The following is a 27,458-nucleotide window of genomic DNA, read 5'->3' on the forward strand; positions in this document are numbered from 1 at the left end:
AAATATTTTAATTAATTCTTGATAATACTTCTTAGACTTCATTATTTTTACCTCTTTTAGAAGTAAAATTATAAGATATATAGGACCATAAAATGGATTTCATTAATCATATTAATTCGTTAAGAATTTAATTAATCCATTAATCGGTGAGAACACAAACAGAAATGAAACGAAAAAAATAAAAATATTCTAGAAATTAGCAATATAACGTATTTCTATTTCTTGATACTTACAGATAAAAACTGACACCTAATATTTATGTATGTATGAATTGTAATCGTTATATAAATATCTTGCTAAAGTATTGTTATCACGTAAAAGGTAACTAACGACTAATAACGATTAATTACTATTGCGTTATTTATGGATTACGAAAAAAATAAATATAATAAATTAGTAGAGATAACACAGAAATTGGCGACTATATATTGTCATGCATGAACGTTATTCCGATTAGTTTGTTTTAAATTTGAAATAATTCTATATTATCATGTCTCGTGTCACGACATTTCTTTTTGTCCTCGCAATTTGCGTAACAAGTAAGTTTTAAAATAGATAGATTAATGATATTTATTTAGACTAATTTTATAGACTAATTTTTTATTTATATTATTTATATTTAAATTTATATTATTAGACTAATATTTATAATAATACAGTTGTCATCTGCTCAACCACTTGTGGACCAAATCAGATTAGTGTCCAATGTCAAGACCCCTGTCCAGTAACTTGCGAAACTTACCCTAATCGCAGAAAAATCTGTCCTGATGTAAATAAATTTTTATTTTAATTCAATTATAAATGTTTTTCATGCGAATATAATTATTTTTTGTCATTTAATTTATTCGATTATTTTTAATTGTAGATTTGCGGAGCAGGATGTGATTGCGTGGAAGGATATGTATTAGACACTGTTAATAATAGGTGTGTCTTACCCGAATGTTGTTAATTTTTGAGGATAATAATTCATTATTATGTTTCATGAAATATTCATGAAATATTCCGTGAAAACGTTTAATTAGGCTGATATGATTAGCCTGAAATAATATAGATTTATGTTTAAAATTAAAAAAAAAAACAATGTCAATATTTTTATTCTAACATGGACCGTTCTTGTGACATTTTGGGTTGTTCAAATTTCACTTTCGAAGTAAACAATCCACATAATCAATAATAAATTCATATTACACTATATTATCTACTTTAATATCCTTTATTAATTAGACGTTGATCACAACGTTTATATATATATTTATATATATTATGTAATATAAATAAATACATAACTGCGCGCAAAAAACGAAATCAAGAAAAGAAGAAATAAAAAAGAAAAAAAAGAAAAGTGAAGAAAGAGTACAAGCGACATTTTCCGATCATTTCGCGAATCTTTGGAGAACCATATTTAAATTTGAACAAAAAATAATTTGAAAAATAATATCATTCGCAATGATATTTCGTTTTCTTTTTTGTTTAAATTGATCAATATCACGCATTCGAATATTCGCGAATAGATCGCAAGCAATAGAAGTGGCTAAAGAAAAATATGTTATGTCGGAAAAAATACTTTTCTTTTTTCTTAACAATAAAATCAATGCTAGAAAGCTGATACGATATAACGATGCGAGAAAAATAAAGATAGAAAGACATATCCATTCATTAATTACATTTACAATTAGGTTCCGAATACTTTTCCTTTCCTTCCCGTCTTCCTCTTCCACCACCTCTTTCCTTGACTATTAAATCCTTGTAAATGAAAGCGCCATAAATTGTCGCAGAAAGTATTTTCTACCATTTTGAAAACACACGTCTTTCACTTTCTCCATTATTTCGATGCACATATTATTAATTAAACACGAATAATATACATACATATATATATATAATAAAAAGAAATAAATAGGATAAATAGTACTTAACAACGATAAATGGATGCTTGTTATTAGGCATATATATTTTCATTTCTTGGCAAGATTTAAATTATTTTCGAATGGACAGATTATTTATCCATAAAAGAAAAAAAAGGTGTCCAATATTTCTTTGAAAATTATTCGAAGAGCTAAATATATCATTTGCGTTAAATATAATCTTGTACGATCATATGTATCATATTATAATTGTGAATGCGATTAAGCGAAGTTACGGTTGAAAGTTGAGAAAGATTTGTCATTTATGTCAGATATGAATTTCGTAATAAATCATATATGTTCACTATAACTATTTCTATTTATCATTTTTAAATCAGTACGAGTCATATATTTCTATTACCGTTAATCATCATGTCGATTACAATAAAACATCAGAGTTTTTATATAAGAATTTATATCTTCCTATAAGCACGTGTTTATATTATCATGTGCATTTATACTAGTGTACTCTAGTGTAGAAAATGAAAACTAACGCATAAATTGACCGAAGAGACATCTGTGATTAAACACACTCTACGGCGGTAAATACAAAAATATTTATTTCAAAATTAAAAAAAAAATCTTTTCTTGTAAGAAATAAAATCACCTCAAATTATATAAAGTAAAGATTCTAAACAATTTAATAATTTCTTACGGATTTCGCAAAATGTAAGAGAGATTTAAGATTTGTTATAATAAAATATAAATATTTTAATTAATTCTTGATAATACTTCTTAGACTTCATTATTTTTACCTCTTTTAGAAGTAAAATTATAAGATATAGGACCATAAAATGGATTTCATTAATCATATTAATTCGTTAAGAATTTAATTAATCCATTAATCGGTGAGAACACAAACAGAAATGAAACGAAAAAAATAAAAATATTCTAGAAATTAGCAATATAACGTATTTCTATTTTTTGATACTTACAGATAAAAACTGACACCTAATATTTATGTATGTATGAATTGTAAGCGTTATATAAATATCTTGCTAAAGTATTGTTATCACGTAAGAGGTAACTAATGACTAATAACAATCAATTACTATTGCGTTATTTTTGGATTGCGGAAAAAATAAATATAATAAATTAGTAGAGATAACACAGAAATTGGCGACTATATATTGTCATGCATGAACGGTATTCCGATTAGTTTGTTTTGAATTTGAAATAATTCTATATTATCATGTCTCGTGTCACGACATTTCTTTTTGTCCTCGCAATTTGCGTAGCAAGTAAGTTTTAAAATAGATAGATTAATGATATTTATTTAGACTAATTTTATAGACTAATTTTTCATTTATATTATTTATATTTATATTATTAGACTAATTTTTATAATAATACAGTTGTCATCTGCTCACCCACTTGTGGTCCAAATCAGATTAGTGTCAAATGTAAAAACACCTGTCCTGTAACTTGTGCAACTTACCCCAATCGCACAAAACTCTGTCCTCGTGTAAATAAATTTTTATTTTAATTCAATTATAAATGTTTTTCATGCGAATTTAATTATTTTTTGTTATTTAATTTATTCGATTATTTTTAATTGTAGATTTGCATAGCAGGATGTGATTGCGTGGAAGGATATGTATTAGACACTGTTAATAATAAGTGCGTCTTACCCGATTGTTGTTAATTTTTGGGGATAATAATTCATTATTATGTTTCATGAAATATTCATGAAATATTCCGTGTAAACGTTTAATTAGGCTGATATGATTAGCCTGAAATAATATAGATTTACGTTTAAAATTAAAAAAAAAACAATGTCAATATTTTTATTCTAACATGGACCGTACTTGTGACATTTTGGGTTGTTCAAATTTCACTTTCGAAGTAAACAATCCACATAATCAATAATAAATTCATATTACACTATATTATCTACTTTAATATCCTTTATTAATTAGACGTTGATCACAACGTTTATATATATATATTTATATATATTATGTAATATAAATAAATACATAGCTGCGCGCAAAAAACGAAATCAAGAAAAGAAGAAATAAGAAAGAAAAAAAAGAAAAGTGAAGAAAGAGTACAAGGGGCGACATCTGCCGATCATTTCGCGAATCTTTGGAGAACCATATTTAAATTTGAACAAAAAATAATTTTAAAAATTTTATCGTTCGCATTGATATTTCGTTTTCTTTGTTGTTTAAATTGATCAATATCACGCATTCGAATATTCGCGAATAGATCGCAAGCAATAGAAGTGGCTAAAGAAAAATATGTTATGTCGTAAAAAATACTTTTCTTTTTTCTTAACAATAAAATCAATGCTAGAAAGCTGATACGATATAACGATGCGAGAAAAATAAAGATAGAAAGACATATCCATTCATTAATTACATTTACAATTAGGTTCCGAATACTTTTTCCTTTCCTTCCTGTCTTCCTCTTCCTCCTCCTCTTTCCTTGACTATAAAATCCTTGTAAATAAAAGCGCCATAAATTGTCGCAGAAAGTCTTTTCTACCATTTTGAATATACACGTCTTTCACTTTCTCCATTATTTCGATGCACATATTATTAATTAAACACGAATAATATACATACATATATATATATATAATAAAAAGAAATAAATAGGGTAAATAGTACTTAACAACGATAAATGGATGCTTGTTATTAGGCATATATATTTTCATTTCTTGGCAAGATTTAAATTATTTTCGAATGGACAGATTATTTATCCACGAAAGAATAAAAAGGTGTCCAATATTTCTTTGAAAATTATTCGAAGAGCTAAATATATCATTTGCGTTAAATATAATCTTGTACGATCATATGTATCATATTATAATTGTGAATGCGATTAAGCGAAGTTACGGTTGAAAGTTAAGAAAGATTTGTCATTTATGTCAGATATGAATTTCGTAATAAATCATATATGTTCACTATAACTATTTCTATTTATCATTTTTTAAATCAGTACGAGTCATATATTTCTATTACCGTTAATCATCATGTCGATTACAATAAAACATCAGAGTTTTTATATAAGAATTTATATTTTCCTATAAGCACGTGTTTATATTATCATGGGTGTGGCCGTCACGCCAAAGCTTGGCGCCACCGGCACTCTTACCGTCACGCCGCTAGTGACGAAACCAAAGAATTAGGAAAGCACCAAGTATATGAACAGCCGCTACTATTCGCTCACTTCCGTTACAACCACCGAGCGAGACACACGTGTTTTAACTAGCAGCGTTCAAAGACTGAACTCTAGTCTTACTTCCGTTTTCTCATTATTACATTTTGTTAAGTTTAAAATATATATTTTGTAAAATCCTTTTTGATACGTTTAAAATATAAAAATATTCTAATAATATTCTTCCCTAGTGAATTAATTATTATTGCATATCGACGAACACGCTACAATTGGTGATCCCGACGTGATCAAAAAGGATTGTTCAACCACGTGCTAACTTACGTGATCCAAAATCTTCAAGACCACGTGCAACCACGTGCATTCTTAGTATAAAAGAGGACCATTATCAAAGAAAAGAAAATCTACAAAAACATGTCGTTCGATTTGACCCGCTCACCACCAGTCACAAGAGCCGCAGGACGGAACGAAGACGCGGCCAACATGGCGGAGAACACGAGACGAATGCCACAAGAGGCATCCACTTCCCAACAGGCGACCTTTGGAGCGGAAACAGCCAGCAATCTCACAACCACAACTACAGCTGATTTAGTAAACGAGGTTACAGTCAGATTACCAACATTCTTGAGCAGTATGCCGGACATTTGGTTCCAACAAATCGAGTATATCTTTAAGAACAGACGTATCACTTCGGACGCCAGGAAGTTCGAACTTCTCTTCGAGGCATTGGCTCCTGATGTCATGGACAAAATATCAGACTTTCTTCGAAAACCACCGGAAGGAGATAAGTATAATGCTGTTAAAAGACTCATATTACAAAGATTGACAGATTCGAAACAGAAACAAATTTTAAGATTCCTCAATGAACTACAATTGGGCGATAGACAACCGTCACAATTCCTACGGGAAATGCGCAATCTGACCGGTGATGATTTGGTCCATGAAGAATTTCTTCGTACCAAATTCCTCCAAAGCATGCCCACAGATATCCGAACATACTTAGTTGGTTGTACAGAAGTTCCTCTAGGAAAGTTGGCGGACGTGGCGGATGCGATGCTGGAGCTCTTAGCAATTACCCAATTCCAACCGCAAAACTACGACTCACGACAGACGCTTCAACCACAGCAATCGGCTCAACGCTTGAACAGCTAGAACATGACAACGAATGGAGACTGATTAGTTTTTTCTCACGGAAACTGACAGATACTGAATAAAGATACAGCACTTACGACAGAGAACTTCTTGCCATTTTTGCTAGTAGCAAACCTGCAAATGGCATGTCGTGGCTAACGGTTGATATGCTGTGGATTGTTGTCTTAGTAGCTGTGCCTGGGATTGAGAGCATGGTGTTTCTGTCTATTAACTTTCCGTGTCGTATATCTATTAATAGGCCATAGTGTGCTAAAAAGTCCGCACCAAGTATGGCTGTGATGACCTCAGCGATAATGAAAGTCCATTTGAAAGGACGTCTAAGACCTAGATCCAGAGTAATAGATTTGGTGCTATATGTTTTGATGTTTGATCCGTTTGCAGCGTATAAGCTTAGATGTTGTGCTGTTAGTTTCTCTTTGCAAAGCCTGCGAGGAAAGATAGTGACCATGGAGCCTGTGTGGACCAGATATTTTACATGAGTGCGTCTGTCGTAGACGTGGAGACGGGTTTCTGTCTTTTGTGATGAAATGGTGCTGCCCTGGTCCGTCTGTGCCGCGGACAGCACTTCTAGTTTCCCTGTTTGTCCTTTGTCTGTGAGAAGCTACAAGGTAGTGTGCAGCGTTGTGCATTTATGCCGAAACGGCGATGATAATAGCAGATCCCCTCCTGAGAGCGTGATCGGCTGGGAGATCGTTGACCTTGGTACACCGAACGGCTGCGACTGCGTCTGTAGTTGTTGTTATTAGATTGAGCGAGTCTGAGCTCATTGCTTGGGCTGTCGAATCTCAAAATGAGGCTATTTAATTTTTCTTCTAAAATATCCATTCTTGCATCCCTAACGCTTTGGTTCCCAAAGGCGGCGTTACGGTGCGAGACGGCCATCACACCCGATTCCGCGCAACTTTCCAGCATCGCATCCGCCACGTCCGCCAACTTTCCTAGAGGAACTTCTGTACAACCAACTAAGTATGTTCGGATATTTGTGGGCATGCTTTGGAGGAATTTGGTACGAAGAAATTCTTCATGGACCAAATCACCGGTCAGATTGCGCATTTCCCGTAGGAATTGTGACGGTTGTCTATCGCCCAATTGTAGTTCATTGAGGAATCTTAAAATTTGTTTCTGTTTCGAATCTGTCAATCTTTGTAATATGAGTCTTTTAACAGCATTATACTTATCTCCTTCCGGTGGTTTTCGAAGAAAGTCTGATGTTTTGTCCATGACATCAGGAGTCAATGCCTCGAAGAGAAGTTCGAACTTCCTGGCGTCCGAAGTGATACGTCTGTTCTTAAAGATATACTCGATTTGTTGGAACCAAATGTCCGGCATACTGCTCAAGAATGTTGGTAATCTGACTGTAACCTCGTTTACTAAATCAGCTGTAGTTGTGGTTGTGAGATTGCTGGCTGTTTCCGCTCCAAAGGTCGCCTGTTGGGAAGTGGATGCCTCTTGTGGCATTCGTCTCGTGTTCTCCGCCATGTTGGCCGCGTCTTCGTTCCGTCCTGCGGCTCTTGTGACTGGTGGTGAGCGGGTCAAATCGAACGACATGTTTTTGTAGATTTTCTTTTCTTTGATAATGGTCCTCTTTTATACTAAGAATGCACGTGGTTGCACGTGGCCTTGAAGATTTTGGATCACGTAAGTTAGCACGTGGTTGAACAATCCTTTTTGATCACGTCGGGGTCACCAATTGTAGCGTGTTCGTCGATATGCAATAATAATTAATTCACTAGGGAAGAATATTATTAGAATATTTTTATATTTTAAACGTATCAAAAAGGATTTTACAAAATATATATTTTAAACTTAACAAAATGTAATAATGAGAAAACGGAAGTAAGACTAGAGTTCAGTCTTTGAACGCTGCTAGTTAAAACACGTGTGTCTCGCCCGGTGGTTGTAACGGAAGAGAGCGAATAGTAGCGGCTGTTCATATACTTGGTGCTTTCCTAATTCTTTGGTTTCGTCACTAGCGGCGTGACGGTAAGAGTGCCGGTGGCGCCAAGCTTTGGCGTGACGGCCACATGTGCGTTTATACTAGTGTACTCTAGTGTAGAAAATGAAAACTAACGCATAAATTGACCGAAGAGACATCTGTGATTAAACACACTCTACGGCGGTAAATACAAAAATATTTATTTCAAAATTAAAAAAAAATCTTTTCTTGTAAGAAATAAAATCACCTCAAATTATATAAAGTAAAGATTCTAAACAATTTAATAATTTCTTACGGATTTCGCAAAATGTAAGAGAGATTTAAGATTTGTTATAATAAAATATAAATGTTTTAATTAATTCTTGATAATACTTCTTAGGCTTCATTATTTATACCTCTTTTAGAAGTAAAATTATAAGATATATAGGACCATAAAATGGATTTCATTAATCATATTAATTCGTTAAGAATTTAATTAATCCATTAATCGGTGAGAACACAAACAGAAATGAAACGAAAAAAATAAAAATATTCTAGAAATTAGCAATATAACGTATTTCTATTTCTTGATACTTACAGATAAAAACTGACACCTAATATTTATGTATGTATGAATTGTAAGCGTTATATAAATATCTTGCAAAAGTATTTTTATCACGTAAGAGGTAACTAATGACTAATAACGATTAAATTCTATTACGTTATTTATGGAGTACGGAAAAAATAAATATAATAAATTAGTAGAGATAACACAGAAATTGGCGACTATATTTTGTCATGCATGAACGTTATTCCGATTAGTTTGTTTTGAATTTGAAATAATTCTATATTATCATGTCTCGTGTCACAACATTTCTTTTTGTCCTCGCAATTTGCGTAGCAAGTAAGTTTTAAAATAGATAGATTAATGATATTTATTTAGACTAATTTTTTATTTATATTATTTATATTTATATTTATATTATTAGACTAATTTTTATAATAATACAGTTGTCATCTGTTCACCCACTTGTGGACCAAATCAGATTAGTGTCAAATGTAAAAACACCTGCCCAGTAACTTGCGCAACTTACCCCAATCGCACAATAATCTGTCCTCATGTAAATAAATTTTTATTTTAATTCAATTATAAATGTTTTTCATGCGAATTTAATTATTTTTTGTTATTTAATTTATTCGATTATTTTTAATTGTAGATTTGCATAGCAGGATGTGATTGCGTGGAAGGATATGTATTAGACACTGTTAATAATAAGTGCGTCTTACCCGATTGTTGTTAATTTTTGAGGATAATAATTCATTATTATGTTTCATGAAATATTCATGAAATATTCCGTGTAAACGTTTAATTAGGCTGATATGATTAGCCTGAAATAATATAGATTTACGTTTAAAATTAAAAAAAAAACAATGTCAATATTTTTATTCTAACATGGACCGTTCTTGTGACATTTTGGGTTGTTCAAATTTCACTTTCGAAGTAAACAATCCACATAATCAATAATAAATTCATATTACACTATATTATCTACTTTAATATCCTTTATTAATTAGACGTTGATCACAACGTTTATATATATATGTATATCTAATATCTGCTTCTTTCTCGAAATACAAAAAATAAATATAATACGTTTAAGAATTTAACTTGTACCATCGGAGTTCAAAATAATTAGATTCCTTTAAGAGAATCTAGTTAATTGTACTCAATTATTCTGTTCGATTTATACTTTTTACTTTTTTACTTTTTTACTTTTTCCTTCTTCTTCTAATTTCTTAAGCGTGAGATCTTTAGTTTTTTAAATCTATATTAATATAGCGTATAAGAATTATTCATCCAATTATCGACAAGTTTCAAAAGTATTCTTTACAATGCTCTGTTTTCTTCACCCTAAATATTTATTTTATTTATTTATTATTCTTTTTTTTTTTATTCAATTACAAAAAATTATTTACACCCTTTTAATTTACCTTCAAATAGAAACATAAATTATAATTCTATATTTGTAGATAATATGAAAACTTTCTATCGAATTATATCTTTTTATTGAGCAATGCAAAGGCGATTTTTAAAAATACTGATTAATCTTTTTTCTAAATATATACGAGTATAACATCAAGTCATCATTTGTAAATGTATATTTTTTTTCTTTTTACTTTTTTATTTTTTATTAAATTTTGGAAGTAGCGAGTAGGTCGTTTAATTCTACGATCAAGCTTAGAAAATGGCTATTAATAATTCTGAACGGCTGAAAATTCATACGTTCACCAATATCGATCGTTATTAAATTCTAATCTACAGTAAATTATGATCTATACATCGAACGGAGAACATTATCAATTACCATTATCGTTACCATTATCATTATCGTTATCAGTATCGTTATCATTACTATCATCATTATTATATTAATATAGAACACACGGCGCAACTTTTTTATATAACACAAATTGTTACTACGAAACTACAGTATTTTAAAAAATATTTCTATGTAAAAAAGAAAAAAAGAAATATATATATATATATATAATAAACTAGAATTCTACAATCGAACGACCTCTCCACTGACATCCTAGAAAAAGACTTGTTTAAACATTATATCCTAGTAAATATCACAACCTGAAACTACAACTATTGTCATTATTCACAATGAAAAATGATAGATATATTAGTATTAGTGAACTAATAGATCATTTAATAGAAAAAAGAGATTCGTCAATGAAATGTAAAAAGAAATATAAAACAAATGAAAATAAAATAAGACATAGATAAAAAAAAATATTTAAGAATCATCGCTATCACTTTCTGGACGTTCACGTGGTTCCTCTTCTACAGGAGGATTGTCAACGTTTCTTTCAGGATTGAACCATCTGTTAACGAACCACCAATGAACCGACAATCTACTGTGATTGCATTCGGCTCTTTCACATCTGCCAAGAAATTGACAAATCCTAGCTAGGTTTTGATTTCTTATGCAAGAATCATCACACGTGTGTTGGCGTTCAGTTGAACGATTAACGGGACAAACGGAAGCTGATGAAGTAGAAGGATTGTAAGAGGTGGAGGCAAAGATCGATCTGATATTCGCTGAAGTTCCAGCTTCTGTAGATCCTCCCGATGATGTTGAAGCAGCGTTACCGTCAGCAGAATTACCATTGGGTGCTGATCCAGAACATGACCGATCAATTCTACCAATGTGAATTGTCGCATAAAGTGGATTATTTACGGACGAACCAATTCTATTGATCCAATCGACGTATCTTCCAACTTGCATCGATGAACTCGAGCTAGGCATTGTCTTGTTTCGGCAAACACAACTGGCAGGATTTCTGTGATGAGAATCCTTACACCTGGAAGATGATTCAGTGGAACGGTTGCTACCACTAACAGATAGTTTCGCGTAATCACCACGACAAAAGGGACATCTGCAGTTTCGTGATAACTGATATATGTACTGTCTTGCAGAATTGGCAGGATCTTGATAACGAAGTTTATTATGTAAACTCTGACAGTGATGGCAGACATATCTCGAATCCATGTGTCTACAGTAAGGACAAGAACAGTGATAACCCAAAGGATAAGCTGATCGTCTGCTAGATGCATATGCGAGATTTTCGCTAGAAAAACAATTTCTACCGAGTCTTCCCAAACGACTTTGACAAAATTGATTACCTATCCTAGAGGAATCTAAGTAAACGTGTCGAGGTTGATCGTATTGATTGAAATTCCTCGAATCGATCTCGTTTAAGAAATTACCACCAGAGATCAGATTCAACATTTGATATTTAAAACGAGAATAAGTTCGATTACGACAGGAAGATCGATCGTCGATTCTCTCGTAGATATGATCGTCCGTAGGATTCTGATTATTTGGATTATTGACAAGATCGTTACGGCCAACTTCAATGTTATTTTCACCTTCGTTTTCTTCTTCGTCGTCGTCGTTGTCCAATCTTTCGTAAATATTCTCTTCTGGTTCTTGATGTTGCCGTGCTCTGTTATAATTCCTAACAAGATCAACAGGATTTTGATAATTGGGATTAAGATTAGGATGTACTTGAGCCACACCAGCAGCTGCCCGATTTTGAAAATTACGACCAACGCGAGCAGCATTCTGATAAGCCTCATCTCTTTCTTGATTTCTATTCAAGTTCATAACTACTACAGCCAATTCACCGTTCTCGTATCTTTGACAAACACAACGAGCTCCTTGACAAGCGTGACTACCAGCACGATATTGCTGAGGAAGATTCTGATCTGCATTTTGCACACCGCTGGGCTCGGCTTCTCGTGATGGTTCAGACACGTCGGCAATCGAGTCTGCATTTTGTTCTGTCACGTGCCCAGCGGATTGCAGACCTCACATTGTCGTAGCGGGTGCCATTGGTTTATCAATTATTGCAACACCGGCGTAACTACGACCAATTCCCATACATGTTGGTAAAGTTGTCCAACTATCAGTTCTTGGTGAATAAACTTCAACGGATGCTAAACTTGATAAACCATCGTCACCACCAACTACGTACAATAGGCCATTCAAAGCTACCACACCTTGAATAAATTATCCAAGTTAATATTTATTCTATCATTCCAATAGAATTTATTTATGATATTACTCACCAGCGTTTCGTCTGCAATGTGCCATGTCGCTTATTGGAGACCATTGATTGGTTTCTGGATTAAAAGCTTCTACGCTTTTTCTTATTAGTGGACCATCGTGTCCACCAACTGCATATAAAATTCCTTCCAACACACCTACACCGGCTCCACTACGTCGAGCAGACATTTCAGGTACTGGTTTCCATTGATCTTTATCTGGATTATAACACTCTACGCTAGATAAACATTGCCGTGATGCTCCATCGTATCCACCAACCTGGCATCATTTGTATATATCATGTAATTGAAAAGTATTCTATTTCATAAACTTTTACGCATGAATAAAAATTAATAACTCACAGCATAAAGAAGACCTTTCACAACACCAACACCAACACTACTTCTACGTGTTGACATTGGTGCTATTATTCTCCATTCGTGACTGTTTGGATCGTATACTTCGGCAGAACTTAATCCGGTAGAACCATCAAAACCACCAACCTATAAATATTAAGAAATTTTTCTTTTGCATTTGTATTTGTAAATTTTTATTTAAAAAAAGAAAAAACTACTTACAGCATAAATGCAATTACCAAGAACTGCAACACCAAGAGTTGATCTTCTCGCAGACATTTCTGGACAAGGTGACCACTGATCAGTAGCTGCATCATAAATATCTACAGTACGTACTCTTAAAGAACCATTAAAACCTCCTACAGCATAAACTCGATCACCGAGCACAGATAATCCTATTACAAATAAATAGAATATATTTTGAATCAAATCAAATATAATTGATTTTTTATTTTTATGATGATAATTACCAGCTCTGCAACGTCTTGTTGGTAATTCAGACACCTGGTACCATCTTTCTTCTTTAAAATCATAACATTCGACACTTCTAATAGCTTTGGGAGCTTGACCACCAACTACCAGTAATACCTTTGGTAAGCCACGTGGTTGTCTTGGTTTTGTACGTGGTGTTTTAAATAATGATTTTTGTTCACCCTTCAATAAATGATATTTCAAAGCTTCTATTAGAAAATCTTTACCTAAAAAAGTATATTATTTAATAAAATGTTTTAGTGTGTATAATATAAAGGATAATTTTATATTTTTGACTTACATTGTAAATTAGCTTTAAGGAGGGGTTCTTCTTCAACACGTTGTACAAGATACTCTTGAGAAAGTAATGGTAAACGAACATGTTCCATTAACTGAGCTAAATGTGCTTGTCGTGTATCCAAGTCATTATGGACCCACGAAATTACACATTCAAAGACCTTTTCTTCGGATGGAACCATTAAACGATCACTGCAGATTAGTTTTGCAACTTGTTGCGGAGACAAGGTTAAAAATTCATCTCCATCAACGACCTCTCTGTTAAAAATATTTCAATTAATGAAACAATGAAAATATTATTAATATTTAATATAAGTAATTATTGAAATGTACACAATTTAAAGATATTTATTCTTACGAGAAATGTTGTTCTATGTAACTATCAGCGTGTGCCAATAATTCTAGACATCCGTGAAGATCTGCGAATGCACGAATTCCAAGACAATTGGATGGATGTAATTGTGCTTGTAAAAAGTCACAACAAGCATCCCGTACATCAGTTAATTGTAGAAGATTAGCTGCTGGAAGTAATACTTGTACAATGTCCTCCGTGACATGAACTTCGGCAGAATATACATAGTCGACTAATAATTCTAACGCAGAGAAATCAACTCCTTGCAATGTAATTCTTTCCTGATCTCGTTCTTCAAAACTCGTAAACATAGCATAGAAGTAAGGACTACAAGCAGCAAGGACCATTTTGTGCGCTGGAACTTCCATTCCTCCATCCGCTACCAAGATTACATCACATAATAGGTTTTTTCTAAAAATAAAAATTGTATTTAACATTTCAAGTAGTATATATAAAATTACATCATTATTAGATAGTCAAGTTATAATATTTACTTGCGCATTTCATTGATTACTTCAAATGCACGGTTGGTATGATGATGATTTCTATACGGTGGTTTGTCCCTACAGCCTTCCCGAGGAACATGTTTTTGGGAACTTTCATCCAAAGAATTTTGACTAGCATATCGTAATAACAGACAGCTGAAAGATAAACTAATAAGTGTGTTTATCTAAAAAAGGAACTATTACTTAAACTATTAATTATTACCTGCCCTTATTTTCAAAACCATCGTTAGAACTATTGCCAGCATTTTGTGCTTGATTTTGGCCTGCAGATTCCATATCAAAAATAATTTTAAATAAACCTAATTGCTCTTAACTAAATATTAATTTAAACCGAAGAGATAACCATCGAGGTGATGATCGCCTTTGTAATACGATTTATCATTTAATCTGTTAATCGTTACCACATTTTATCGCCCTTTGAACAATATAGAAAAAAAACTCGATGATATCACTTAGTTCATAATAAAAATTCGGTTTGATTATTGTCGCTTAGGAACAACGTTAAACAATAATAATTTTCACACATATAAATATAAAATAAATAATATTTAGCATTGTTCAAATAATTATAATATCGACTAAACAACTTATTGCTTTAGTTAAAATTGATTTTAATTCATCGTTGTTATTATCAAAACATTGTAAATGCTATACACCACTATACAACAATGAACTTCCATTTTGTGTGTTGCTATGTGTATACCGAAGTAAGCTACTCGAGTGAGCCACTATAGTGGCGCATCGACCTGGAAAAAATATTCACTAAAGCCACTTTAGTGGCAAGCCGGCTAAGCACCATATCGGTAATAAAAATGCTTATCTACCGTCGGTAACGGTAGTTTTCTTACTTTAAAAAATACCGATAGTCGATAACTGCAGTTTCTACCATTAAAATATCAACCTCGGTAATAGTAGGTTCTTATTTTAAAAATATCAACCGTTGTTAATGGCAGTTTCTACTTTAATAATATTGACCATCGGTAACCTTAATATAAAGTATTAACTACGTAGAGTAAAATAAATTACAAAACTGCAATTACCTACCTATTATCAACCCAGATTCATCCTAGTTATTACCGCGACCACCAGTTAGCGATAGTAGATACTTAACGCAATGACGGTACAATACTATCAAAGAATACAGAATACAATATTCTTTATGAAATACCTCTTTCTGTGAAATCTCAAAATGATACAATCCGTCGATAATGTCGCATCGAAATCGTTGATTTCGACGATAGGCAACTGTGTATCAATCGATAAGATCAAATATACTACAGATTCCTAATCTTGACGCAAAATAGATAATATAATATTAAAAAAAAAAAAACGAATAAAATATGTTCTCTATAAAAAAACAAAAAATTAATACTTCTCCTTTAACGAAGAAAAAAAAAAGAATAATATCAGTAACATAATATTAAGATACAACATAAAATCAAGAAAAAATAAAAATAAAATTATATATTGTTGAATTTAAAAATGAATTATCTATACGAGTAATAGACAATAAAGAAAATTTGTCAAATAATAATAATAACAATAACAATAACAATAATAATAATAATGATAATAATAATAATAATAATATTAATAATAATAATAATAATAATAATAATAATAATAATAATGTATGTCAAAGTAGATTTAACGAGAAGATATTGCGCAGGATGGAATAGAAGATGATAGGGGTAGGGAATTTGGTTTTTAATCCATAGGTGTGGATAGGGGTGGTGATGGTGATGGTGGTGGTGGTGTTGGTGGTTATGATAGTAGTAGTAGTAATAGTAATAGTAGTAGTATGAGTTTGACGAGTTCTGCGCGTTAAAGCGTCTAGGGTGCGGCGCTCCCGTCGATGGTTCCTCCCACATCGTCGTTGTCGTCGTCGTCGTCGTCGTCGTCGTGGTTGTTGCCGTCGTCGTCGTAGTCGTCGTCGTCGTTGAACGTTCATCCCTTCCTCGAAGTGAGATGCCCCTTCCTGTCGACGCGTCGAGTTGCGTCGGTGTCGGCGGGGTGGCGGCAGCCAGGCGCACGAGGAGGAGGCTCGAAACTGTTCGTTTCCTCTAGTGGCTCTCGTGTGCTCGCGTGACACGTGCGTGAAGGAAAAGACAAGCTCGGTTTTGTGTTTAGTGGTGAAAAATTCGACGACTCTCGTTAACACACCCCCGCTTACGCCGTTGACCCCCTCACCGCCCCCCCCCGCACTATCGTGTATTCCGTTTTTTTTTTCTTTTGCCCTTCGTCGACGAACGTGCGTTACCCCCCTTTCTGTTTTTTCTTTTTCTTTTTCTTTTTCTTTTTCTTCTTCTTATTCTATTTTGCGACGAGAAAGATCAGAAACAGAAAGACAGACGGACAGACGCGCACGCACGCACGAAAGGCAAAAAAAAAGAAAATGAGGAAAAATTAAAGGACAACGTCGATCGATCGATCCTGCCTTCTTCTTCTACCGAAGAGATTCGTCTTATTACGTGTGGGAGACATCATATATACATATATATATGTATGTATGTATGTATATATATATATATATATAAATATATGTATGTCTATAGAATACACTCGGTGTTTGTCTCTTTTATTTCGAAACGTTCAACTTTATCTTTTGATCATCCAATCGATTTCTTAAAACGAGAAAGAGTGAGATAGAGATAGATAGATAGATAGAGAGAGAGAAACTACCTTTTTTGCCTCCCCACCTATTCTTTTATTCCCTCTCATGAATCCTCGAATCTCCACAATCGTTTTTGTATCTGAGGATCCTTCTATCCGAGGATCGTCCATATCGAAAATTATTTCAAATTTAACATCACACACACATACATATAGGTACATATACAGACACAAACATATCGAGAGTATCCTTCGTTTCTCTTTCTAATTCGGAGATTGTTAAATCCTCTAGTGGATCGAAAGAAAAAGAAAATTGGATTGACATTCAACGTTCTCCTAACGGATAGATAGGCGAATTAGTCTAATCACTTTTCATAGTTTCCAATGGCTCGGTTCCAAAGTTCGTTGCAATCTACCTATATTGCCGATCTATCGGTCTTTGGTTCTTTTTCAATTCTCGGATGAAACTTCTCTCGGGTTTTTTTCCTTTTTTTTTGTCCATCTAAACGATCGTAAATTTTCTAGCGACGCTTTGACGCATCGCGTTACGTTTCTCTCAAAAATGTTAGTCGATGCGTTTAGGTAAACGGATTGTTTGAAAATGTTCTACTATGACGGATAGAATGTCGTTCTATCAATCGGTATTTGGGTACATTGATCTTGAACATTTTTGAACAATTTTTCAAGCATCAAATCTCTCTTCGTTAAAGTGTGACGAAAAAGAAAAAAAAGAAAAAGAAAAAGAAATTGACGCATATATGGAATAAAAATGAAACGAGAATGTAATAACAAATTTAACAACAAAAAATAGTATGAGATAATAACGCGAATTATTTGAAAAAGTTTCGTTGCTCCCCGAAAGAAAAAAAAATAAAAAAGGAAAAAAAAAGATAAAGAAAAAGGAGAACGAAAGAAAAAGATTATGCAAACGAAATGGACGCAATTAATTCTTATTAAATTTAACATACGATCTAATAACAAATTTTCATTTAAGTAACAAACGATAAAATACTTTCCGATTGATTTATCAAACTAAATTGCCAATTGAATTAAATCGAGATAATCGAAGGAGATCGTTTCAAGAAACTATGCAATCCATCCACGAGCCCTACGGAATTCGATTTATTTTCCAAAAGGCTTATATCGTTTGATCAAGGAAGAAGAATTTATGGACGATATATCTGTCAGTCGAATTCGGAGCACATTATTTTGAAGGGAAAAAAACACAAAAAAAGAAGAAGAAAGAAAGAAAGAAAGTAAGAAAGAAAGAAAGTACTTTCTTTTGTAACATTTATCGTATTCATTCCTTTTACATCGAGACCTTAAATCGCGTGTCGCATAATCGAGTTAACACACGTTTGCACTTTATAAAATTCGATCTTACACGAGTTAATCATGAATGTCGTTGTTGCATTTAAACGTTTCATTAAAAGAAACAAAGTATATATATATATATTGAGATTTATTCGTTTGAGATTTGACAATTCAACGAATTTCTACGATTCCATTATTTTCTCGACGATTGATGACATTTTCATAGATAAAATATATAGTTGCTTACACATATCTTTTTTCTTGCTCGATTAACAGGCAAGAAAAAAAGAAAAGATATACGAAATTTTCGAATCTAAAAATTAAAGATAAGAAAAAAGAAAGTAGACAAACATCACAATTGTTTTACATGATAAAAAATGATGATGATAAAAAATATATATATATATATAAAAATAGAAAAATTAGAAAAATCAAGATACTAGAAGACACGTTGAAAAAAAGTGTAGAACAGGAAGAAAAATCAGTATAATATAAAAAGGTACATAAAGAATGGTATATCAAATTATAGATAGGTGTCTGCATCAAACCCAGGGGATACCTACGTATAAAATAATGTAGGAAAAGTGACCAATATGAAAGAAAGAGAGAGAGAAAAAGAGAGAGAGAGAGAGAGAAATAGAATAGCAAATATAGAAAGGAAGGAAAGTAAATTCGCATAAAAGAGACGTGCTTGCAAAGAGTAACACGTCCGTTCCTTGAAGTCTGTAGTTTATGGCAATATTTAATCCAGTTAGAGGGTGGAAAAAAAGAAAAAGAAAAAGAAAAAAAAAAAAAAAAGAAAAAGAAAAAGAAATAAAAAATCAAGGAGAATAAGAGGAAAGAGAAGAAAACCTCGAAGAATAAGAATAAGAATAAGATGAAGTAAAAGGAAGATAAAGGAAAATATGGGGGATGGAAAATGAAAGGGGAATATAGAACGAACACAACACCTCGGAGCTGTTCGGTGTGTTTCGTTGTTCTCGTTTAGAAGTCGATGCGTTTCTACGATGCCCCGTCTTCGTTCGTTTCTACTGGTAATCCAGTTATGCTCGAGCTACCACAGTTTGCTTGCTAGCTGCATAGTTAGTTAGTTAGCCTAGGTAGCTATGTTTTAGTCCGATAATCGTTTCGACCGACTTATTCCGGACAGAAGAAGTATTCGACTCTATCTATTTTTATTTATTTACTTTTATTCTATTTTATCATCTTTTTTTCATACAGTTACTTTTTCATAACGATAATTAAAATGTGTCGCGAATGTTATTGTTGATTTATCTTCTTATTTGTTTTCTATGTGTTCAATGATCAACCCGTGAGAAAAATGTCTTCTTTTTATTCTTATTATTCTTTTCTTATTCTGAAACAGTAGGATAGGTGTTTATTTTTCTTCCAAACTTTATAACAGGAAGGATTAACTTAGGAAAGATTACTGTGACCATGTTGAGAGAGTTTTCCATGTGAGATTTCTCGTAACGCTTATCACGAGCCTTGGCACGTAGCAAGTACTTACTAGGATACTCGTATATCACTCGACACAGTTCAACTCCGACAGACTCTTTTGTGACGTTCTTGGCAAACCGCTAAGAAATTCTTTACCTAACATCTCTTTTCGAGTAGTACCATATCCTTTTTTCTTTCTCTCTCTAAAAAGTTCACCTTTCCTTCCTTCCTCTTCTTTTCTTTTCTATTCTTTTCTATTATTTTCTTTTCTTTTTTCTCCCCCCTCCCTCTCTTATTAAATTCCTTTTAATGAGAAATGCGAAAAGAAAAAAAAAAGGAAAAGAAAAGAAGAGGAATCCTTTATCTTGTTTCTCGTTACTTTCATTTACGAGAACGTAATAACGAGTCGTATGAGTGGCCAAAAAAAATAAAAATAAAAAAAGAGGACGGAAAAGAAGCGATTTCCTTTTTCTTTTTTTTTTTTTTTTTAGCGTACGACGAATAAGAAAAAGAATATATTTTCAACGAAATAATTTTTTTTTCTTTAAAGAGATACTTTCGCAAAAGTTTGAGACACGCATTAATATTGGCTCGGGTTTGGTTTCCAACTTGGCGCAATACTCTCGGCAAGAAATTTCTTTTTGCTATTTCTCGATAACACCATCCCCTCCAAACCCCCCTCCTAACCTTTTTCTCTGTCCGTTTCTCTCTATCATTTTTCTATCTTTTTATCTTCCCTTTATTTTCTTCTTTTACTTGCTTCTTTTTTCTTTTCTTTTTCATTGGAAGTCTTAGTACACCACCATTGAATTTGGCACTTAAGTTTTCTATCTCTTTATTAGGGCGCAAGTCCTGGAAAACTTCCCTTTCTTTCGCTCCCATATTTGTGATCTTTCGGTATTCGAGATATTTGATTTTCCAAGAGAATTGACCTTCGTCTTCGATTATATCACGACTCGTGGTCGTTCTAGAATTTAATTATTCCCCGAGTGGATGGATAGTCATCGAGGAAGATTTCGAGGTTACGGACTATAGGACGAGGGAAAAGGATTTCTTTTTTCCTTCTTTTCTCTCATCCCCCCCACCCCACCCTACCCCACCTAACCCCCATCCCACTCGTTCATTCCTCTCTCGCCCCCTAATAAATTGAAAAATATCCAAGCAAGAACGAGAAGAAGAAGGAGAAGAAGGACATCAAATTCGAGAGTTCAGTGAATGTATTATTAAAATATAATAAGTGTATTATAATTCAATGAAAAATTGTTGATCATAAAACTATGTGTGAATCAGTGATCAATCTATACATCGAACATTTCAATCAAATTCAAAGGTATTATTAATTAATCATCGAGAGAGAGAAAACAAGAAAGGTGTTTTTAAATTGTCTTTGATCATTGTAAAACGTGTATTGGAACAATTCTGACAGAGTGATAAGAGAAGAGTGATGGAAAGAAATCGAGAGAAGAAACGAAAGGCACGCGAAGGGGACGACGAGGCACGAAAATCCTCGAGAAGATGTCTTCCTTGAAAAAACAAGAAAATATATAATATAATGTTATATTCGTTAGAATTTCTCGTGACATTATAAACTTCTGTTAAAAGACGTAAACGAAAAATTACAGGTGCCTCCGATTCCTCAAAAAAAAAAAAAAACAAAAATATAAAATAAATGAAAAATTAAAAAAAAAGAATCTTCGAAAAGCAAAAGAAAATAAGACGAACAATTGTTTAATTGATATTCGTCGTTTTTCTTCTTGGAGGGGGGCTGGGAGGGAGGAAGGAGGAGGAGGAGGAGGAGGAGGTTAACGAACGCTCCAAAAAATATTTTCTGTTTCTTTTTTTTCTTTTGGATATCAATGAAATCATCAGTCGTCAGACGTGAAAGAAAGTTAAGTGTGAAACGAAAACGTCTGTCGTTTTAATTAAAAGACAACGATACGGTAGACAAAATTTTATTTCGCGAATTTCACGAATAATATGGTTTTTTAAAAGAAGATATTCAAGAGATTGGAATCACGCGTCGCAAGAGAAGAAGAATTATGCGAATTGTGTGGGTGTGCGCGTGTGTGTAAGTGTTATCGTGCGTTTGATAATAAGAAAAAAGAAAATCTTGGAATCTTGGAGAAACTTAAAAAAACGTGGAAATCAAGGAACAAGAGAGTGGTGTGGATGAACGGGTTTAAGATGAAATGATATCAAGTAGTCCTTTACATTCTGTTTGTGAACAACCAACGAAGGATATAAAAAAGTAAGCGAGAACGAGACGAAAAGATTCACACGTACATATATATATTTATATATTTATATATGTAATATATAATATGTATGTATGTATATATAGAAACATATGTAACGCACGTATCACATATATCTATATATACATATATGTATAAGAACGAAGAAAGATAACTCGAGAAAAGAGAAGAATATTTCAAGGACTCAAGACTTCGATTTTTCTTTTCTTTTCTTTTCTTTCTCATTTTCTTTTTTTTATTTCAACTATATATCTTCCTCTATCTCTTTTTCTTTTTTTCCTATCCATCCATCAATTCATCCTTTTCTTCGCACATCGACGTTTATTTTCTTCCGTTGAGAAACTTTTTCGTTGAATTTTTCCGTTTAAAAACGCAAAAAGGTGATTTTCACTCGTCCTACTATCGTTACGATTACATACCCTTTTGATAAGGAAAAATAAAAGAAAAAAAGAAAGAAAGAAATCAAGAAAGGAAGGAAGGAAGAAAGGAAGGAAGGAAGGAAAAATAAAACAATGTGAATCGAAGAATGATGAGTTATCCTGACACGAGCGTTGCCGTAAGGAAGAGACTCTTTATCAGGAACAGAAAGAAATGAAGTTATCAGTGTCGGCTTACAGAGCTCAGGCCAGTGCTCATAAAAAAATCCTTTGCAATTATCAACAACAACTTAGTTACGGTGCTACAAATCAGGCATCCTCGAACCGGACCCCCTCGGACCCCGCTGCGGTCCTGTCTGGCCTCAAGGTAAGCTTCTTTTACAAAATTTCTTCTTCTTCTTCTACTTCTTCTACTTTGTTACGATATTACGTTCTCGCAAAACGTTCATTGAATATAACTATTAAAAATGTGCAACGATTTAAAATCATTATATTTATAAAAAAAATAAAAAAACATAATAATACGTGTTCGATCGCACACAATTCCCTTGGACACGTTCATCTCGCAATTGTCTCGATTATACAATTGTTATAATCGAAAAGAGAATACGTTTCAAACGACGACACGTTTAAATTTAATTGATTCAAAACGTTTCTTTCTTTTTTCTATGGATGCAGCTCTGAATGTACCAATTAGGAGTGCGCGCGATCTTAGAAAATGTCACAAAGACAGCCAGTGGTTCGTATATCGCTCCCCGTAAGTGTCAAAAATGCCCAATTTCGAAGTGTCCAAAAAGTTTGTTTAACGTTTTTCATTTTCCTTTTTCTTTTTTTTTTTTTTTTTTTTTCTGTGTCAATCTATCAATATTACGGTGCAAGCTTTGATAAATTAGAAATCTTTCATTTTTTCTTTATTATCGCATCCCCCACTCTTCTTTCCCCCCCTCCCCATCGTTATTTACAAATTAGTTGGATTTTTTTTATATTATTACAAAAGAATTAATATAATTTATTTATTTCTTATGGTTATATCAATAGTTACGATTTAATAGCACGTATTGTTACAATTTTTCTCTTTCTCTATATTTTTTTTCTTCTTTTTCTTGTATTTATTCTCGAATGGCTCGATGATATATGCAACAGACCCGATCGATGTATTATTTATATACTAATAAATATCCTTTTTATAATTGTATTTTATTTTATATAAATATTATTACGAGAATGTGGTATGATTTCTTCATCGACGTTTAATTCGTATTTTTCCTTTTTCTTATTTTTCTCTTTTTTCTTTTTTTTCCTTTTATTATAACACATAATATTTATATTGATCTGTTTCGTTCGAATGAAAAATCTCAATGGATATAATATCATAGTTGGTTCGTTTTTTCCTTTTGAATTATTATATTCTTATCTTTTGATCTTTACTCGACGATTTAAAATATATTTCATTTGTTAATAAGATTCATGGCACGTTTATATAATATATTATACGTATAATATACATGTGTGCGTCTAAAGTTTGTTTTTCGTATTTTAATGACGAAAATGTGTAACAAATTATTTTCATATTTTTAATGTAATCTTTTTCAAACTATTTCCAACTGTTTTTCCAATCGATGTTTAGTTTCCCTTACTTTACGATATCATGACTGTTATAATGTTCTAATTTTGCTCAATTTTTTTGACCAGAACATAGTGTATCTTTGATATAAAAAAAACCATGTCTAGAAATATTAAAAAATTTTTGCCAACCTGAATGTTCATATTCTTGTTTTTTCTGTCTTCTTTTTTTTTTTTTTTCTAATAAAATTTTCAAACGCATCGAAAAATTCTTCTTTATTTTTACTCATTTCCAAGACGCAATAACTTTCGACCGAATAAACGAAGAATATAAAAACTTTCTCATTTTTTTTTTTCAATCTTTTTATTTATATTAAATGTCAGCTTTCAAACACACATGCCAGAAGGCATGATCCCTCTAATATAAACAATGTTACGCGATTTTAAAGTTATTTGCAACGAAAATACTAAGAAACTTTTCAATTCAATATAAACGTGTATAGTGAGTTACAGAAGTGTATTTGTACAATCATTATTATATTTTAAACAATTGATATTTGCTTATATAATGCAATATTTCCGAATTTTTATAAAAAAAAGAAAGAAAAAGAAAAAACATTATTTAGAATTATTCGTGATTTTGAAATCGACATAAATTCTATTATAAAAATAATATTTTTTATGGTAAGAATAATATAATTTGACTAAAATGAGATAAAAATGGTCTAGCATAAATATATTATTGAATCGTCTAAAAAACATTATATAAAATGCAAATAAAAACCAAGCAAGTACTACTTGCAAAAATATTAATCCGTTCGTTACTAGCGACCCATATACCAGCCATCAACCATGCAAATACCCCGTATGAACGATTGATCCATATACGGGGTCATACCATGCTACAATACGTGCATAGAAACGAGTTTACAATATATGGTAATGATATTCGCATAAAAGCATATTTTAACGCGCGAAACGGGTTAATTATATTTTTATTAAATACAAATACTCGTGTATCATCAATTTTGTTATCATTTATGACAAATAATATTTCTCTAACAATAAAATATTTCATTTTGCAATCACACACACACACATATATATATATATATATATATATAAGCTTGTGTGTTTGAAAATGTATTAATTTTAAAATATATTTATGTATATAACAATTGTAAAACTTTGCATTACGATATTACATATAAATATTAATTGTTTAAAATTAAGAGTGAAAACATTTACGATTGCTTCTATGGCGTACTGATTTATAAATATTTTATCTATATGTTTATAAAGGTTCGTAATCTATTAAAAAAATATTGAATTGGAAAATATTAAATCCGAAATATCGCAACATCGGACATTTCGATTAATTGCGACACTTAACGTGTCTCGATCAACGTTTAATCCGAAAATGTTTTAAGGTAATGGCATCTATAATTTCATTCCATGAAATGATATTAATGGATATACCTATTCGCCGTGTAGGTTGATCTATCGATCAAATTTCGTACGTTGATATATATTTAGTATGTCAAACCAATGGTTTCCTCATTCGAAATAGAAAAATGATGAACATAGGAGGAATATGCTTGGTTATTTCGGAAAAAAGTTTTGTTTGAAAATTTTGTAGAACTCTTTTCTACCAACTTTCTTTCTTCGTCCTATTCTTCTTTTTCTTTTTCTTTTTCTTTTTCTTCTTCTTCTTCTTCTTCTTCTATTCTATTCTCGACAAAGGGAAGAAAGTTTCATGATACGATCCATTACCATTGGGGTAAAACTTTCATATCATTCCTGTTGCTAAACTCAAAAATTTGTATTTTTGACCTGAAAGATAAGATATACTTTTAAAACTCAGTCATGACGTCCAAATAAACTTTACAATAAGATTGCTTGCTTGCTTGTATATCTTTCTTCAAGGTATACCTATACTTATGATTGTTTAAATATTTCAAAAATATCGAATAAATTGGTTCTGCCCTGCTACCATTAGTGACAAACACGTGACACGCGGTTAAACAAACATTATCGGCTTATACGAAATTGTCGTAGGATCGATTTTAACGACGTTCGGTTTTATCTAAGAAAAAATTGTCACTGAAATATTTGACGATAAATATCTTTGTCAAATTCGTCAATTATTATTTGTTTATTATTTTTTTTTCTTCTTTTTTTTTCGATTTAACGAAACATCCAATTATATAATAAAATTCTAACAATGATATTTATTTCCCCAAGTTTTGTCATCACACTTCTCGAAATCGATTTTCATTGATAGCAGATAAATTTAATTTCATTTAATAGAAAGAAAAAACGTTTAATACTTCTTGAAAGGGTCCTTTAAAATAATAAAATGCCGTTCAAAAAGTTCTTCAAATATTGCGAGGAAAAAAAGTGTTGAAAGATGAACATATAGAAACTAAGGCCATTAAATGACCTGTTTAGTGACCCTCAATTATTTTTGATTGCTACGAACAGTGTTCCTTTGGAACAAGTTATTATACTTCGGATGACATGATCGATACTACTTTAATTAGGCATCTATGTTACCACGTTGAAGACGACGTATATGACACCTTCATTAATTAAGATATTCATTCTCACGAAGGAGAGAGAGTAGCTTTTTCTTTATTATAATTTCCCCTTTTTCTTACGTTGTCACATTAGAAATTTTAATTTATAATATATTCAATGATAATTAATCTTGATCTAAATATATTAGATGTAAATTTATCCTGTAACATGTATGCATACATGTATAAAATATTTATTAAACATATTTTTTCATTTATTATATTATTAATATATATAAATTTCATTAATTAATGCAAATTTCAATAGTTCATTTCAAACAGAATAACAACAACGTTGTTATAAAAATACAATCACGACTATTTTGTTTTTTATTAATGAACGCTAAAAAGTATCCAATTACATTCATTAAAAATCTTTGTAGTTTAGATTATTATGAGTGCATAATAATAATAATAATAATAATAATAATAGTAATAATAATAATAATGTTAAATCAGAGGAAAAGAGATAGAATAAGATTAAATGCATAATTTTCGGGATTAAGTCGTTATTAAAAGGATCCTTCGTGGCTGATTCATTTGAATAGTCACGTTTATTATTGAAAAGTGTTCTTCCCTTCTTTGAATATCGAACAGCAAGTTTTTCTAATCGATTATCGTA

General features: G+C 31.9%; 7 protein-coding genes and 1 long non-coding RNA gene across 8 annotated transcripts in view; 4 read left to right on the forward strand and 4 right to left on the reverse strand.

Moving 5' to 3' along the window:
- Window positions 1-478: 478 nt before the first annotated feature.
- LOC122522863 (chymotrypsin inhibitor-like) lies at window positions 479-1,192 on the forward strand. Its single transcript, XM_043644202.1, has 3 exons — window positions 479-539; window positions 660-769; window positions 866-1,192. Exons 1-3 carry the CDS (start codon window positions 491-493, stop codon window positions 947-949), a joined length of 243 nt encoding a protein of 80 aa, XP_043500137.1. The 5' UTR covers window positions 479-490; the 3' UTR covers window positions 950-1,192.
- Window positions 1,193-3,026: 1,834 nt separating this feature from the next.
- On the forward strand, window positions 3,027-3,549 carry LOC122522864. The gene is made up of 2 exons (XR_006305190.1): window positions 3,027-3,145; window positions 3,260-3,549. It is a non-coding gene; the product is annotated as an uncharacterized LOC122522864 (long non-coding RNA).
- A 2,237-nt stretch (window positions 3,550-5,786) lies between these two features.
- Window positions 5,787-7,208, reverse strand: LOC122522861. The gene is made up of 2 exons (XM_043644200.1): window positions 6,257-7,208; window positions 5,787-6,175 (listed from the first exon to the last, which is right to left on the reverse strand). Exons 1-2 carry the CDS (start codon window positions 6,625-6,627, stop codon window positions 6,100-6,102), a joined length of 447 nt encoding a protein of 148 aa, XP_043500135.1. The 5' UTR covers window positions 6,628-7,208; the 3' UTR covers window positions 5,787-6,099.
- Window positions 6,747-7,727, reverse strand: LOC122523322. The gene has a single exon (XM_043644996.1). The coding sequence runs from the start codon at window positions 7,725-7,727 to the stop codon at window positions 6,747-6,749; it is 981 nt and encodes a 326-aa protein (XP_043500931.1).
- Window positions 7,728-8,910: 1,183 nt separating this feature from the next.
- Window positions 8,911-9,637, forward strand: LOC122522862 (chymotrypsin inhibitor-like). Its single transcript, XM_043644201.1, has 3 exons — window positions 8,911-8,998; window positions 9,106-9,215; window positions 9,312-9,637. Exons 1-3 carry the CDS (start codon window positions 8,950-8,952, stop codon window positions 9,393-9,395), a joined length of 243 nt encoding a protein of 80 aa, XP_043500136.1. The 5' UTR covers window positions 8,911-8,949; the 3' UTR covers window positions 9,396-9,637.
- A 654-nt stretch (window positions 9,638-10,291) lies between these two features.
- On the reverse strand, window positions 10,292-12,278 carry LOC122522859. Its single transcript, XM_043644197.1, has one exon. It carries the CDS (start codon window positions 12,270-12,272, stop codon window positions 10,899-10,901), a length of 1,374 nt encoding a protein of 457 aa, XP_043500132.1. The 5' UTR covers window positions 12,273-12,278; the 3' UTR covers window positions 10,292-10,898.
- Window positions 12,229-15,408, reverse strand: LOC122522858 (ring canal kelch homolog). Its single transcript, XM_043644196.1, has 9 exons — window positions 14,898-15,408; window positions 14,684-14,830; window positions 14,196-14,600; window positions 13,842-14,095; window positions 13,540-13,767; window positions 13,292-13,464; window positions 13,076-13,216; window positions 12,737-12,992; window positions 12,229-12,667 (listed from the first exon to the last, which is right to left on the reverse strand). Exons 1-9 carry the CDS (start codon window positions 14,969-14,971, stop codon window positions 12,477-12,479), a joined length of 1,869 nt encoding a protein of 622 aa, XP_043500131.1. The 5' UTR covers window positions 14,972-15,408; the 3' UTR covers window positions 12,229-12,476.
- A 1,186-nt stretch (window positions 15,409-16,594) lies between these two features.
- The window catches only part of LOC122522866, an 84,790-nt gene continuing 73,926 nt past the window's right edge, over window positions 16,595-27,458 (forward strand). Inside the window, 2 exon segments of the mRNA XM_043644203.1 lie at window positions 16,595-16,827; window positions 22,698-23,061. Coding sequence (XP_043500138.1) covers window positions 22,909-23,061 — 153 coding nt within the window. The 5' untranslated portion in view covers window positions 16,595-16,827; window positions 22,698-22,908.

This window comes from Polistes fuscatus, unplaced genomic scaffold (assembly GCF_010416935.1).
Source record: "Polistes fuscatus isolate 324 unplaced genomic scaffold, CU_Pfus_HIC Scaffold6, whole genome shotgun sequence".
In the NCBI taxonomy this organism is placed as follows: domain Eukaryota; kingdom Metazoa; phylum Arthropoda; class Insecta; order Hymenoptera; family Vespidae; genus Polistes; species Polistes fuscatus.